Source organism: Rhizomucor pusillus (assembly GCF_041956525.1).
Source record: "Rhizomucor pusillus strain CBS 183.67 unplaced genomic scaffold VTP01scaffold_15, whole genome shotgun sequence".
NCBI lineage: Eukaryota > Fungi > Mucoromycota > Mucoromycetes > Mucorales > Lichtheimiaceae > Rhizomucor > Rhizomucor pusillus.
In genome coordinates, this window is record NW_027192157.1 from 94285 (window position 1) to 110390 (window position 16106).

General features: G+C 45.1%; 6 protein-coding genes across 6 annotated transcripts; 2 read left to right on the plus strand and 4 right to left on the minus strand.

Moving 5' to 3' along the window:
• Positions 1 to 442: 442 nt before the first annotated feature.
• On the minus strand, positions 443 to 835 carry VTP01DRAFT_2994 (uncharacterized protein; the record flags this gene model as incomplete). The annotated part of the gene is made up of 1 exon (XM_069381515.1): positions 443 to 835. One exon carries the CDS (start codon positions 833 to 835, stop codon positions 443 to 445), a length of 393 nt encoding a protein of 130 aa, XP_069236641.1.
• A 662-nt stretch (positions 836 to 1497) lies between these two features.
• VTP01DRAFT_2995 (uncharacterized protein) lies at positions 1498 to 2210 on the minus strand (the record flags this gene model as incomplete). Its single annotated transcript, XM_069381516.1, has 3 exons — positions 1498 to 1715; positions 1784 to 2013; positions 2074 to 2210. 3 exons carry the CDS (start codon positions 2208 to 2210, stop codon positions 1498 to 1500), a joined length of 585 nt encoding a protein of 194 aa, XP_069236642.1.
• A 6740-nt stretch (positions 2211 to 8950) lies between these two features.
• Positions 8951 to 10507, minus strand: VTP01DRAFT_2996 (uncharacterized protein; the record flags this gene model as incomplete). Its single annotated transcript, XM_069381517.1, has 3 exons — positions 8951 to 9988; positions 10062 to 10237; positions 10426 to 10507. The coding sequence occupies 3 exons, from the start codon at positions 10505 to 10507 to the stop codon at positions 8951 to 8953; spliced, it is 1296 nt and encodes a 431-aa protein (XP_069236643.1).
• A 1141-nt stretch (positions 10508 to 11648) lies between these two features.
• VTP01DRAFT_2997 (uncharacterized protein) lies at positions 11649 to 14189 on the plus strand (the record flags this gene model as incomplete). The annotated part of the gene is made up of 8 exons (XM_069381518.1): positions 11649 to 12075; positions 12131 to 12256; positions 12309 to 13154; positions 13211 to 13364; positions 13420 to 13458; positions 13526 to 13627; positions 13686 to 14030; positions 14093 to 14189. The coding sequence occupies 8 exons, from the start codon at positions 11649 to 11651 to the stop codon at positions 14187 to 14189; spliced, it is 2136 nt and encodes a 711-aa protein (XP_069236644.1).
• A 25-nt stretch (positions 14190 to 14214) lies between these two features.
• Positions 14215 to 14697, minus strand: VTP01DRAFT_2998 (uncharacterized protein; the record flags this gene model as incomplete). The annotated part of the gene is made up of 3 exons (XM_069381519.1): positions 14215 to 14447; positions 14506 to 14547; positions 14673 to 14697. 3 exons carry the CDS (start codon positions 14695 to 14697, stop codon positions 14215 to 14217), a joined length of 300 nt encoding a protein of 99 aa, XP_069236645.1.
• A 383-nt stretch (positions 14698 to 15080) lies between these two features.
• On the plus strand, positions 15081 to 15805 carry VTP01DRAFT_2999 (uncharacterized protein; the record flags this gene model as incomplete). The annotated part of the gene is made up of 3 exons (XM_069381520.1): positions 15081 to 15122; positions 15219 to 15451; positions 15550 to 15805. The coding sequence occupies 3 exons, from the start codon at positions 15081 to 15083 to the stop codon at positions 15803 to 15805; spliced, it is 531 nt and encodes a 176-aa protein (XP_069236646.1).
• Positions 15806 to 16106: the final 301 nt, after the last annotated feature.

Below are 16106 nucleotides of genomic sequence, written 5' to 3' on the forward strand. Positions count from 1 at the left end.
GCTGCCCTTCGTGATAAGAAGTCAAAGTGCGTAGCAGCCAACGCAGGTACTACTGCCCCAGGCAACAGCATTTCCTGTTGGATAAGCGACCATTTGGAGACATTCCCTCGGCCGGCTATCTTGGACAAAGATGAAAAACGCAACCAGGGCGCAGTAGACACGGCGAATAACCGTCGTGATAACATGACATCGTTTCATGATGTCATGAAAACATATCGAAAATGATATCCGGTGTAAATGAAATATGAGCTCGCCATTCTCACAGGTTTCAAGGCAACAAGCAATGAAAGGAAAAGAAAAACATGAAGAAGTATTATGAAGGTCGTTATCGGCATTTGATCACAGTGGACCCAGAAGAACGTAGAGTATATAGGATATATATATGTACACACAAGTATCCAAAACAGCAGGCAGGATACGCCAACATTTATTTTCGAATAGACTAGAACTGCACGCATTTCGCAAAGACACATTGGAGAACTGGAATCAGACGTCTGAGGGGGACATCGTCAATAGTCTTTAGCTCGGTGGTCATCGAGGCCATTTTGAAGGTTCCAAAGTGAAGGCAATTTGGCAAAGCTGGTGTTTCTTTGCAGCTTGAGACTTTGTACCAACAGACGAGGGAGGGAACAGGCTGCGATGCCTTCAAACAGATGGTACAAGTGATGAAGCATTTCTCAAAAGTAACAAAAGGCACCTTGAAGGTGGATTTGCAACTGGTATCCTCGACAGAAGGAGACTTTGATGTCGCGAACGCAGAATTTAGCAAGACTGGCAATGTCGAGAAGAAGAACACCACGAATGGTATGAAAGTGGCGGTGGAAGGCAAATGCATTTTCGATACAATGGTCAAAAGGTGCGGAATGACCTTCCCCAGATGCCAGAATTCATCACTAGACTGGAGGACACCTATAAAATGAAATATGACCCATCCCACCCTCCACACTTTGTCCTTCGCTATCGATCTGAATCCTAGACAGGATAACCAGGTAATGCTTTATTGGAGTATTTGAATTTCTAGAGTCTTCATTTTTTCTCTGAATTTGCTCAATAAAGCGAGAGGAAGATCAGCATATATCATTTCATACGCAAGTCCGACAGTCTCGTGAAATTGACGGAAGTCTTTACGACCGTCAATCCTGTGTTATATCACTTGGAAAATATTTATAAATTCGTATATGAATGGATATCCTTAATGTTGCAAAAGATCCAGCAACTGCGAAACGGTCCAAGATCCAATGACCAACCAAGGATCCTCTTGTCAATTAATTCCCACTATACGTCTGATACCAGCAATCGGATGTAAGTCCCTCCCATCGCCAATCTGTTCAAACATTTTTTTCTCGCTCATTCAGGAAAATAAGCAGAGGACAGTACATTAGAAGAAAAAAAAGAGGGAGAGAAAGTATACAAAAGTATATATGGTAGAGAGAGAAGGGGAAAAAAGATTAAGCTTGTTCTGTATTCAGTAAATTGTCGATCAAATTTTTTGCGGTTTTACATGAGACCGGCAGCAGCGGCACCAGCAAGGACGAGAGCGCCCAAGGCAGCAGGGCTGTTCTTGAAACCAGCGCTGGTGTTGGACTCTTCAGCAGAGGCAGAGGAGCCAGAAGCGGAAGAGGGGGACTTGGCCGAAGAAGAGCCAGAAGAGGAGGCAGAGGAGCCAGAAGCAGCAGCGCCAGAGGAGGATGCGGAGGCGGAGGAGGAGGAGTTGGCTGCAGAAAAAGAAGAAAGAAGGGTTAATACGGGCTCGCAATATATCACATAATTGTTTGAAACTTACAAGAGCCGCTACCAGCCTTGATGGTGAACTGGCCAGTGTAGGCCAAGTTGGGAGAGGTACCGAACTCGAGAGCATAGTCAGAGCCGGGGGCAGTGTCAGCGGGGATCTTCCAGGTGTAGCTACCCTTGGAAGCATCGACGTTGGTAGCAATTACGGAGACGGGCTGCAAAGCAGTGGCAGAGCCCTGGGCAAGGACGATTTGGGAGATGGTCTGGACAGTAGGGTTAATCCTAAAAAGATGTCAGTGGGTCAGCCATTGGATATATATCTAGTATGTACAGGTAGCTTACCAGGTGATGATAGCATCCTGACCGGCAGTGTAGACGGTGCCAGTAAGGGGGGCAGTGACACTGAGAATGTTGGTAGAATTCTGAGCCGAGACAGAGGCAACAGCGAGGGCGGCAATGGCGGCAACGATGGATTTCATGTTAAGGAAAGATAGGAACGTAGGGAAGCTGCTACTACGAACAAGTGATTGGAAGGAGGAGAATGGGAAGTAAGTGGAGAGCGCGAATCCACAGGCTGCCCCGCACCCTTTTTATACGCTTCTTCAGGAACGGGGGTTACGGGAGGAGTTCAGATTGACTGCAGACAAAAAAGAGGGAAAAATTGGTGGTGACACAAGGATCGCCTGTGTCACTGGATTGTTCCCAAAGCCAGCAATGCAATGTGGCACAACTTTTTATTGAAGAAACATCGTCAATTGCATCAATTGCACCGATTGCACCCAATTATGGGGTACGAGGGAACGTCTATTTTTAATTAGGAAGACATACTGTGCTTCTGTTGCCACGGCATTTATCCTGCCAGCAAGGTGGGCACGCGGAAAGAGAGAGGAAACGATGTAAAGAAAAAGGAGGAATAAACCCACGCACGCAGATAATAGCTTGAACTTGCTACCCTGCATCTTTTAGTGCCAACCATGTCGCGATTGTAGCACACCTTGACCAACTAGCGCAGAATGGTTTACGCCAAGCTACTTGGTTACACTGTGAAATGAGAAGAGATAACATCTCCTCCTGCGTGAACATATCCTGTTCCTCTTGTCAGTGAACCAGTCAGATGTCACTTATTGTGCTACTTTTTGCAGAAATACATAACGCAATCCACAGAACGAGCAGCATCCGAAAAGGTCCTCAGCCTGTACTCCGAAAGGCAAGACAATACATGTACATTGTACAGTTCAGTAGCCTTTTTGTTGCGGCCATCCCTCAAACGTTTCTTCATAGTTTGATCTTCCGATGCAGCGTTGCTACTGGGTGCATCTTTTGCAGGAGATGGTAATTCTTTGGATGATATTACGGTCATGCAAGTATATGTATTTCATCGACCGGTCCTTTCTGTGTGTCTCGAATCTCGCTTTCAATGTTCAACTCAGCAGCTGACACATGGTTTTGCTCTTCTCAAGGATGTTGTTCCGAAGCGATCGATCGCTGCAGCAGCTTGATGATGAAAGCAACTATACATACCGATTGCGTTATCGTTCAAGGAGAGTTCATTTGACATAGATAGAGACAGGCTAACTAAAATTGCTGCAGCACCCGGTTCCTAATATTCTACGTTGTCAGGAAAATTTGCCATAGCAGGAAAAGTCTACTGTCTCATTTCCTGCTCATCTATCATCACGCTCATCACTGTATAATTTGTTCACACACCGCGCTGACTGACAACAATTTCTTTTTCTCTGTGTATGTCTCTCTCTCTCGCTTTTCGTCCTTTCTTTTTGGGATATACGTATACAATTTATCAGCAACGCCAAGCTCCTCCTTGCCAAGTTGACGGTTATCCGGGCGGCGACAGCACGGACATAGCCGCGCTCCAATCACATAGTCGCGTTTGTTAACATTGTCTCCGTTGACATGCAGGCTGTTCCGTGCTGCCATGATTAAGCTTTTTTTCTTTTTTGGTCAACACGGAGAGACAGCTGTTTCCTTCTACATTTTGCAGAAAAATGCCAAGAGAATGTTTAAGAGGGCGCATTACTCTGCATTGTTGTAAGACATCCATGTTGGCCCGCCGCACGCTGTAAAAGGAAAGATCGGAATCATTGGGTTTCTTTAGTGGCAATAGCAGCCGTTATTGGTGCTAATGACTAGTGCCATTGACAAGGCTCTATTAAATTATTAAGGAGCGGTCAGCCCTTGTTGCCCAAGGTTACTCGGTATCATTATTAAAGTTTGCAAAGCTTATCCGATGAGAAATGCACTCTGCTGCCAAGCATAAACGCAATCATTTAGACATAGAACCCAGTCGGCTGCCAGACCCAGAAGGAACCTTCTTCAGCTGCGTCGGATGACCCGGATGCTATCAGACCTGATATAAATGGATAATACATATTTCATCAAGGAAGCGTTTCCGCCGCCGGTCCATGCCGGTAACAAAAGTACTTTGGTTTCTAGATGCTTTGGCAAAGAATGTCCGTAAAGGGAGGAGTTTGATGAACGAGGATACTGTTGGCTTTGCGGCCAAACACAGAGTGTGAAGAGAAACACATGCTGTCAAAGATGAATCGTCAGTATGTAGGGTTGCCAAATCTGGGGCCAGTGACATCGAAATCTTCAATGGTCCGATACAAACAAGAAGGTTCAATTCCAGAGCGCGTTGATATCCATTTACGGTTGATTGAAGGTGTGTACAATTACGATAGGCTTCGCACGTTTGGCATCGTTTAGCTAATCCTGGCCAAAGACGACCGTAAAACGAACTTCATCATCCATCAATGCTAACATCACAGGGACATTGCAAGTAATGATAGGCCCTTGGTAATATTCGATGCAGGACTATTTCTCGACAGGAGCCCTTACGATGAAGAATTTAGTACCGTATCGTACAGGATGTAGAGGTTTCCACGCTGCCGTAAAGATTCGAGATATCAGGCTTGATGTGAGATAGTAGGCAAGAGCGGGAAGCCATGCACCCTATCCAAGCGCTACCGAGCCCATTTCCTTTATCAAGTGTTTATAGCTGCTGCCAATAGCCTTATCAGAGATAAGAATGAATGGTGAAGATAGCACTCAGAACAGTTCTCATGTTCAGCTTAATAGGCGACGATATTTGAAAGAGACTCTCAGATGCATTCTTAAATTTTCGTGGATAAAATCTTGTATGGCAAGTAAATAACTTTGTGTTAACGCTTTTGCGCTCTCATACAGTGCAGAGACGCCTCTCAGTGCTTCGGGAGTCTTCTTTCCTGAAGTCTAGACAATCGTGGCCTTTTCTCCTGTCTTCTATATTACCGCAGCCTCTTTGATCCACACGGGTTATCCTCTTTGGGAAAATATCTTCATGCTGTCAGATGGTCCTTCATGAAGACGAATCATTATCTTCTTTAACTCTCCCACTCTAAAAACTAATCACTTTTTTACTTCACACTACAACAAGTGTATATATTTGACGCGAGATTCCGTTTCTACGGATTTTAAGCTTTCCATACGTGCTCGCCACATCTATGTACGACGATTATGCGTTGACTTGTTGCATAAAGTGGGCGGATGCCCTCCCCCCCACAAATTCAAACACCGTCCTGACATCCAGTATCAACCTTTCCTTCACCCAAAGCAATACATGCCTAAGTATTTTATATCTTTTATACGATATCCAAACTAATGATATTGCAAGCTCTCTGTAGAAACTCATCGCGTTTCGCATCGATGAGTATACATAATGATCCACCTATTGGGTCAATTCACTCTGGAGTGCATTCCTCACAGCAGCGCTCCGAAGACTCCAGTTGCATACACTGTAGAGAACTAACAGCCCTCGTTATGTTTTTTATCACCTTGTGGAATACTAACAACGTTTGCCGCGTCTTGACCACAGCTACTTCCACAATGAATTTGCAAGATGTTGCAGATATCCAAGTAGTGAGGCATATAAATAAAAATATTAAGGTGGAGCTACGAGCAATCTACATATTCAAAGGAGTATCCTTCTGTTGTCTTTACTTTCAAGCAAGCTACACACACAAATACTGTTCAAGCTGTTGATACTAATAGTGTAGTTTTGCTGCATGTTGGCCCTTCTCTTTCAAAGCAGCAAGCATTAGACAAGAAACCTACAGGCTGACATTCGCATTTACTGCGACCGAAGGATCTCGCAGAGCTGCTTTTTGTTTGAGCACATACATGAATATATACTCGCTTTTGCAACGTGGCCAGTGTAAACGGGCATGCATTGCTCCAAAGCTTCGGAAAGTCCAAGCTCACAAGTTTGTTTCGTTTAGGTACGACTGTGTAACCATCGCTGACAGAATGTCCAGCAAAAGGCGAAATCCACTCGATACGGTGATCTCCAAAGTGTGATTTGCCCATCCACATCAGACTCTGTAAGCATGCTGCTCTGCCGGGTTGCTAAATTTGGCAAATTAAGCAAAAGCAGCAGCAGCAGCTTTGGTTAGTGAGAGTGACAAAATCTTTGAGTGAAGAAGACTGAGCGCAGACCAAACGTTGCTGCTCTGCACCGTCACCGCATTGTACATACTTTTGCTTGCAAGACTAGGTCGTTGCCATCTGAGGGCCTTTCACGTAGCTGCGCTTCCATGGGCATCCCCGCCCAGTCGAGCTGTCTTGCACCTTCTCATCGGTTGCCTCCACAGCAGCCTTGCAAGCCCTCGTCTACACTACTCGCCGGTCGCCTCATGAAGAAAAATGGTCACTCTATCGTCTCTTCTTTTGCGCCATACACTCCGAAAGAGTGAGAGGAAGAGAGGGAGGGAGAGAGAATGCGGGCATGTCAGACATTTTCAAATGTTCTTCTCTCAACATTTGCTCTTTGCCATAAAAGCTGGCAGAGCGTACAGATGCATGTCGGCAACCTACAGCATTAATTTATGAAGCGAGTCTTAGCAAATATTGTGATTTCATTTTATTTTGTAACATTTATGTCCATGGAAACATTTCGCCCTCGAGGGGTGAAGTACTTCTCCAGAGAAGTGCACGGTGCATGGAAGAGAGGGGATTCAAAGTCAGACTGATGTTCTTGACAAAAGGGACGGGAAGCGAACCTTTGGAAGCTAGTCACCTCCAAACAACTATAAATACCCCCCTTTTCCTGCCTTTTTTCCACAGCAAGTCAAAAGCGGTAGTCCTCCCCCCCCCACATGGACGGCAAGGACGAATCAAGGCACGGAAATCGAGCGGAGTGGTCGGACGGCACCCAAGGTACACACGTTGTCATGCTAACATTTCTGTAGGTCGGGGGATGCGTTCACCCGCATGCAGCGACCTTGCATCTAGCTTTTCCACCGCTTTTCAAGATGGGCCACGATGATGCGACCAGTAAACAGGTGGGCGCGGGGACTGACTAGTGCCGCCTCCTCGTGGTGGTCCCTGGATATATCGTTGGCTTCTTGTCGACGTGAACCAAACGGCACTACTTCTTTAGCATAGAAATCTTTTGTCTTTTAATAAACATTGCTTTCAACTTTAATCCAGTCATCTTCTTGTCTTCTTTTACAATGATGAATAAAGATAACTCTTGTAAAAATTCCTCTTCGTCTGCTTTGCTTGTCTTGTCTTGCATGCACGTTGCGAATGTTGTGCGCTTTGAGAGTGTCTGTTTACGTGATTTGGTAGCAAGATTGCTTCCATGCAATCTCCATTGAACGTGTGTTCACAATGCACAATACTCGTTTACTTTCATGCCTTCTGTTCTTTTGTTCTTCTGTCTCCGTTGTCCCTAGATATGTTGTGAATAGTGTTTTGTGCGTTGAAACGCGTCGAGTCAAACAAAAAATGTTACTCTGGCAAGCAAAATCAAAGTGGGCTGCTCCAACAATGAATCGTGATTCTGTAGCAAAGACAGGCTTCCTTGCAATGGGATGCAGTCAACGTCTTTCCATGACTAGTTCCAGTGCTGTTCAATACTCTGTAGCTTACTTAGCCACCTAGATTTCTTCTTCTTCGTTGCTTGCTGCTTCTACTACTGTCAAAATCTTGTCGGGTGCGAGTGCATTTTCACGTGATCGAAAAAGTTTTTCTCTTGCTTTCTCAGGCCTCCAGTGCCTTACTTTTCGATCAGTATTTTATCGCTGAGCGGTTTACTTTGATGCGAAATTTGATTTCTTCATGCTTCAAGGATTTCGTACGTAGTCGTCGCTTCTCTGTACGACGATCCTACGTTCACCTTCAGGCAATGCCGACGTGCACGGACATCAGCGTGCCGCGGATGTCAATTCAAATGCCGCTACATCGATCCAGTCAATAGTGAGTGCAATGTTCCGTCATACCAAGTGACCGTAAGCTGGCAGCCATGGATGCGTAGGTATATCGATTCTGTGGCAATATCCTAGCTGCAAATGTATCAAATGTTTCGTTAAGGAGCTCAGGGTATCAAATAGAGCATTGTCGGTGAGATCAACTACCTCCAATCTAAGTATCTCAATATTGGGATTTATTTGCAATGAACATGGATGATCGCCGGTGACGGCATGTCACAATCAATGACATTAAGTTCATAAAAACCTCGGATGTGCAAGCGTCTCAAGGTTGGGAAACCATCTAGACCACTGAAACTGTTTTCAATTCTGTTCTCGCGAGTCCGGTGCCAATGAAGCCCAAGCCTTGCAAGTTTTGGCGTAAATGGTGCAAAATCGACCAAAATTCATTGGCAGATGCGCTTTCTGTAACAACGCACATGTTCTCGCATATTTTATCCGCTTGTAATTGGTATATCGGAACATGGGTCTTTGGTGCCTGTCATAAATAATGTACTGATGTGTGCACAGCTTTGAAGCACCATTATGCTCCTCAGCAATTTGGAGATTGCCAGAGTCTAGGTACAAATGACGCACTTCTGAGCAACGCTGGAGTAGCAGGCGTATGGCATCGAACATAAGTGGGTAGGTGGGGCCGGAGGTTATTGTACTGTATTTCCGAAAAATAAAGTCGCGTTTTGCAGATGCATTTGGCGGACTTGCGAAGCTAAGCATCATTAGTTGTCGCGTTGCCGGAGTTTTATATTGACGCATTTTACAAACCTGTCTAGAAATGTGACAACGCCATGCCCAGCTCCTCCCGCCAAGTGCATAGTTCAGATGGTGAGCATTAAGAGCACATTATAGGAAAAGAATGACACTTACTGAATACCTGTTACTCAATTTCTCATTGTGTGTTTAAATGTGTATCCTATCTATCTGTCGTATGCCATCGACTTATTGTGACACCCACATCACAAGTGCTCTCTGCTGCGACATTTATCTAAGCATTTGTGAGAGTGCAAGACAAATCCTTCGAAATCGCTGAAACTTATACGATTGCTTGCTTCATTAAATCTGGTCGTGAGTGTCTCCTTCCCCAAGAACCTACTGCGCTTGACTTTGCTCTTGACTACCGACCAGAACTGCTCAATAGGGTTGAGATCAGGAGAATAAGACGTAAGATAGGCATAGTGGTAACCACGGGACATGATGTACTTAACTATGTCGTTAGACGTATGGATGGGGGCGTTATCCATTACGAGGTAGTGGTCCTCCATGTGCGGATACCGGTCCATCTCATCCATTGTGGCCTTCAAGAAGCTTAGGTAATGACCTGTTACTGTCCCTGTGTTCATAAGACCAGCACAGCCTCCTCGCTTTCTCTTCTGGGCTGGTGGCTGTGGCAGTCTCAGGCTGCAGTTAATTAGACCTGAGGCAGAAATCGCGCCCAAAATGGTGGTTGTCTGCGCTCGTGTTTTGGGCACTGTGACTATTACAGGCGAACCTTTCTTTGACCAGGCCATACTGCGCTTCATATTAACATGGAAGGCAGACTCATAAAAAATGACACAGTTTTTCCTAAAGTCCATGTGAGTAGTCTCCCATTTGCTGAGCCAGTCAAGGCGCTCTCGGACCTTGGCCCCGCTGTCTTTGTCTACAGGCTGAAACCGGGCCTTCTTAAGTGACAGATTGCACTGCGTTCTGACGAAGTCATAAACGGTACTCTTAGAGACTTTGAGCCCCTTAAACCTCTGAAGCAGTCGCTCCATCAACTGCTCCAAGACAACCGAAGGGTTCTCATCGACGTACTCTAGAATGACCTTCTTATGCTCTTCACCAAGGATACGCGGATGACCATTCTTCTTACGCTTCGCGAATATGCTATCCGGATTCACCTCATACTGTTTGGCCCATCTTTGAGCTGTACGGACATGGAAAGCTGACTGTTTTGCGGCAGCTGAGGCACTTAGAACTTTCTGAAACATCAGTTTAAAGAATCTGACTTTGTCCTGATTCGTATAGAGCGTGTACACTCGTTTGATCGAGGGCTTCTCTCATGCGAACGTCCACATCCTTTTTTACGTCATCAGTCTGCATGGCGTCTGATCGGCCATCGCTCTCGCGAGTTCGATTACGCAAATACTGCGTGTATGAACTTAGCGTTTCAAGAGCATACTGCTCTTCGTCGACGATGTAGCCCATGAACTCAGGTCTGCCGTATTCGTCGACAGCATTGCATTGCCCATCTTCATAAAAAACTGGATGCTCATCTTGTAATCTGAAAGTTCAACCGTACGATGTGACAGGAAGGAGGAAAGCTGGCCTAAACATGTTTACATGCTTTATGTACTCTTGGAGGTGCTAAGCTTTGTACGACAATATCTCCGGAAGATGCGACATATGACGAATTTAATTTATGGAAAGAGTGTATATGGTAGAGAAGTACCGAATATCACAGCGAACGGTCTGCGGTTGAAAGTTGCATGTAATATTGGCCATACGTGCATGCTTGAACGGTTATGATACATCTGAAATCCAGGAAGCGAAGACTGATGCATGTTTGGAGTGCCAATTGGGGTATCCAGGGAGCAAAGCTTACGTTAGAGGAAATTATGAGCGCGGTCGTTCCCCGTAAGCACAGTGGGTCTACTTGCGGGTTTTCAGCACGTAAAACTTGAATTACAAAAAGGAAAATGGATATAAAAAGGACCTAGTCCTTTGTTGCCTTCCGGCAGCACTAACATTTTTTCTTAGGTTTAGCTGTAAAAGTCTTAGTCTCTATGTATATTGTAGATTCTTGTAGTTAATACATTTGGCTTTTTGCACACTTAGCTCTTATCCTCAGTTTGTGGCTGTTTAATGCAGCAGACACGTTTTCTTGTTTGAAAAGCAATTCCAGCGTATCATCATGTAACAATATACTGCATTTAATCGTTTCCAGCTAAAGCGTGTCATGTAGATGTTGTATGTCAAGCCAGATCATTGATATCCTTTTAACTTGTGAACATTTCGGTGGCTCTTGAAACTGAGAATAGTTGGCAGGTTTTTCATGCAGCTGCTTTGGAGACATTTAGCAGTACAGTACGATCTCTTGAAAAAAAAAGAAACACGCCTGGTAGTCACTGTGCTACAAACACACGAACGCAGTGATAAATTTTCGACGTGCATTCAGTACAAGTATTTCAAAACTGCATGCCTAAATAATACCGGTCATATTTGACACCTATATCGTCATCAAATATTGTTGCTACAGTTATGTAGAGAAACGGGTATCACAGTAAGCATCATACTTTGTTTGCCTCGGCCTGTTTTGGATTTCGTTTTCAATCTTGGTTATCTGAAATAGGTACTCCTTGATAACAATGTGCTTCGTGCGTTGTGGAATGATGACAGAAGACCCGACTACGTACAATTGCATAACTGCTTGAAACATTCTTTTGATATGGATTATTTTGCTAATTACGATTATGAATTGGAAATTGTAGTTTATTAATCAAATCTCTCACAAATTGTTCACGGTTTGAAAGGAGCTTTTCACGGAGGCTATCCACGTATGAGAGACTTGACAATAGACGAATTTGTCCTTATTATTTTCATTATGTAATGCTCCTTGATCTTTGGCATTTCTTGATTCACCAATGGGAACTTAAAACCTGCTGCTACGCAACAATGAACTGCGGTGATAGGAGAGTGCAAATGCCGCCGCCATTGCCGCAGTTTGCTGTGGAGCCTGAAATCGGCTTGATACCGAACGAAAGAACGATCAAGCTGCGGCTGCTGGTCCTCCTCAAATTTTACAGTTTTCCACACGCAGCAGAGACAAGTATGCCAAAACCATCGAGATACCTCAAAGGCGCCAGAGGCGGTGGTAGTGGAAAGCAACACCGCGGCGGTCGTGGTCGCGGTGGTCGAGGCGGTCGAGGTGGAGGCCGTGGCCGTGGCCGGCGTCTGCACCCGAGCTGGCACGGCTACGTATACGAGCCAGGCTTGGGCAGCTTCCGTGAAAGCGACGACGATCTCGTAGACGATTTTCCAGTTTTTGGCCAATTCGGTGCTGTCGACGTCTCGTCCGACGACAGTGATCAAGATTTTGATCGTACGTTATCGTTGGATAGTAACTGTCAAAAGATGGATGTTGATCTGAATCGTAGAGCCAGCCAGGGGTCGACAGAATCACCGGTCGCGATCGACAGCGGCGCAAAACGGTGATCAGAGAGCAACAAGAGACCTAAACGTCTTTGTGCGTGGTGCTTCTCTCTTGCCTGCATCAGATGATGGTATGGAAAACCACCAGTGTAACTCTCTGTCTTCTGACCACACTGTGAAAAGATGAAAATGTAACGGATAATAAAACGAGAGAAGCTTCTGCGAGCAACAACAAAGCCGGCAGTTCAGCAACGACGTCGTGTGACAGCGGCAAAGAACAGATTGCAAACACTGTTGTGGTGAAAAAAGAAACGACCAAATATACCATGAAGCAACCTATCATCGACCCAATCGAATACGAACTTGATATCGAAGAAGAAACAAACATCGTAGAAACAACAAACAATGATAACGGTGGAAAGCCAGAAATTTTGCCATTTATCTTGGACGCTACTCCCACCGTGGTCAGGGAAGATGATGATGAGGATAACGATGTGGAGATGGAAAAACCCAAGGCGCTCTCAAAATCTGAAAAGCGACGCTTAAAGAAAAAAACGCAAAAGAAGAAGATCATTCCTGGCGATGATATCTACCTGGGTTCGTCGTCATCGGAAGAACATTATTTTGTAGACGACGAAGATGATGATATTGCAGCGATGCGAGATTACATTGAGAACGTGCATCTTGACGAAGACGATGAAGATAACGAGTCCGATATGCTTGCGATGCTTCGATTCTCAAGCAACGTTGATCCTGCTGAAATGCGGGATGACTATGCACCGAGCGAGGATGAAGAAGATAACGACGATGATAGTTCATCCATCGACAGCGAGAATATGCGATACATTGCCGACCACGGAGACGACCAAGATACAGTAGAAAACGGCGCGTTTGATTATGATGATGACAGCGATTTAGAAGCCGTTTCCGTCGATGAATTCTACAACGACATTGGAGAGCTTACAACTGAAGATCTCTATAACTCTTTGCGAAACTCGCTGGACGAAGTGCCACCAAGCTTGCAGGCTGGTAAGTGCTGATATCTACCTTGATTCGATCTTGAAGTATGCTTATTATGTAAATAGGTTTGCGGGGACGCATCGCTCAGGAACGGAGAAAGGAGAAGAAGGCGAAGCGAGTCGAGAAACAGGTGGCTCGTATGCAGAAGCGTGAACAGAGGAAGGAGAAAGGAAAGAAGAACTATGCGAACGAAGATGTCCAGTTACGCAAGATCGACCAGTAAGTGGAGAATTGAATAATGCTGCTTATGATCTGCGTTAACTGTGGTCTGTAGACGTCTCCAAAACTTTATAAACGATCCGGAATTGATGAGGTATGCATATATACTCTCTCATATGTTACATATTTCGTTGCTAACCTAGCTTTACAATATCTCGCAGTTATCAATTTGCACCCATGAGCCGAGGATGCCGTCGACAATTACATATACTTGCAAGTGCTTATGGCCTCACATCAGAGAGTTTTGGAACCGGAAAACAAAGGTATATATATATTGCCAGATTTCACAGCTCGAGGCAAATTATCTTAATTCTTTTAAAGGACACCCGTTGTACGGAAAACCGGAAGCACGATGCTGCCTGCAAACCGCCACCACATAGACATGTTCATACGCAATGCACAAAGTTCTATAGACGCGCAGAGCGATATTCTACGCAAACGTCGAAACATGGATAAACCAAAAGGTTGGCCGGCAAAGAAGAAAGGCAAAGGCAAAGAAAAGGCGAAAGGAAAAGGCGATAAATCGAAAAACAAGCAAGGGCAGCAGCAGCAACAGTCTGGACAAAAGACAATGACAGCAGCGGTGAGACACGGCACGGTCGTGGGTGCCAACGTGGGACCGATCAGCGAGAACAATGTGGGCCACCGTATGCTGGCAGCCATGGGGTAAATTTTTGATCGATGATTGTTTTACGATGCAGCATTTTGCTAAATATTACACAATGCAGATGGAAACAAGGCGATGCATTAGGCGCAAACAATGACGGTATTAGGGCTCCAATTGAGGCAGTAGTTAGAACGAAACGATTCGGTCTGGGATCGTAGTAATCAAAGAATAAAGTGGTGGGATCTACTCCCACGCTGCTTTGCGAACTTTACGCACTTGAGCTTTCGCAACTGCTTTTTCTATACGTGCTTCTTCCTTCTCGGCAACGGCCAACGCTCTAGCTATCTTCTTTTGCTGGCGCTTATTAGATCCTTTTGTGCTCTGCTTTTTGATCTTTCTTGTTGATTGCGTCGATGAGCCGAGATCTTTCTTTCGTAACTGCAAAAGTTGCAATTCCTTTTCGATCCGTTCCTTTCCTGGATCGATCTCGAGTCAACTGCAAGATTTTGTGAATGCTGACAGTTCACAACTCACCTGTTGGCTCCTGGTTACCAGAAGAAGAGGTAGCAACAGCAGCTAAAAGCGGGTTGTCAGCGTCGAATACTTTGCGCTTGTCCCCTCACTTTCAGTGCTGCCACAGCCGTTTACGTGTGCAAAGAAGAAGGTAGGGTATAGAATTTAGGATTGTAGTTTTACGGTACCTTTCTTTGTAGTAGGTTTGCCCATTGAAGGAAAAGAGGTATAAAAGAGATAAAGCAGGGACTTGGCTTGAAAGAAGAGACTAAACGAGAAATCCGACATCATGCTCCGCAGACCTGGTGCCGTATATTTTCTGTATGCAAAGCCATAAGATGAGAGGCACCAGCCAGAGTCGTGGCACAATCGTTTCCGGCCGCCCGAGAAACAGGCAGTTTCTCAAGCGTCACAGCACAACTATCATTGCGCGCAAAAAATAAGGAAAACATTTACGTCTTGCGGTGCCGTATTTGGACCTTTCTCGAAACGCCGAAAACTTTAGCGCGTTTGCAGAAAAAGCTTAAAATGCGTTTTGTCCTGCTGGTTTCCCTTTTCTTCTTTCTCCTGTCCCACAACGCTAAACTCACATCATCATGGCTGATACGAAGCTTGATTCAAAAGTAGTGCGCGAGGAGGTGAGGTGACGAGTTCGCCGGGATCTCGGACAGCACGCTCATCTAAAGCATACACGTGTGCGTGATCGTCTACCACTACTGCTTTACTGCCAGCAGCAGCTGTCGTCCCCTCTGGAGAAGAAGAAAAAGCCAGCGGAGGAGTCAGAGCCAGAAGAAGACGAGGAAGAAGACGAGGAAAAGTCCATGCACCCTGAAGACCTGATCGATGCACAGACGTTTGATCAAATTCTTGACATGGATGAAGAAGACGACCATGAATTTTCGTACAGCCTTGTGGTCAACTACTTTGAGCAAGCCGAATCAACGTTCAAGAACATGGATGACGCCTTGTAAGTAGTATTAGTAGTAGTCGCTCGCTGAAAAAAGACCGGGGTCACGCGAGAAGATGGCCCTACTAAAATTGCAAGCTAACGAGATTCGGTGTCAGACGTAAAAAGGATCTGTCAGAACTTTCGAGACTCGGCCATTTTCTAAAGGGCAGCTCAGCAGCAATTGGCGTAAAAAAGGTCAAGGAGTCGTGTGAAAAAATTCAGCACATTGGTAACTGCCGCGACGAAGCTGGCAGTAAGGATATCAAGGAACAGGAGGCTTTGCAGAAAATCATAGAAATTCTGCCGCAGGTCAAGGCAGAATATTCAGAGGCAGAACAATATCTTAAGAGCTTCTATGAGCAGGAAGCCTAATAATCCACCAGTACATACTCTTCTTCTTCTTACCTACCCTTTTTATCTTAAGGTTCCTCACGCCTTCTTTCCTTCCTTTCTCTCTATCACTCTGCCTCCCGTCTTAATCTCTCTTTCTCTCTCTGTCTAACTTTTGTGGTTTCCTCTTTCTTTTTTTTTCACCCATTGCGCGTGCTTTAATGATGTAAATACAGGATTGTTTCTTCGAGGTTGCGCATTAGCGAAAAAATCCAAGTCTACGCACTTGCTGGATCCGTTTCTAAGTTGATATTTATGTGGCCCCTGAAGAGTGGTACTCTTT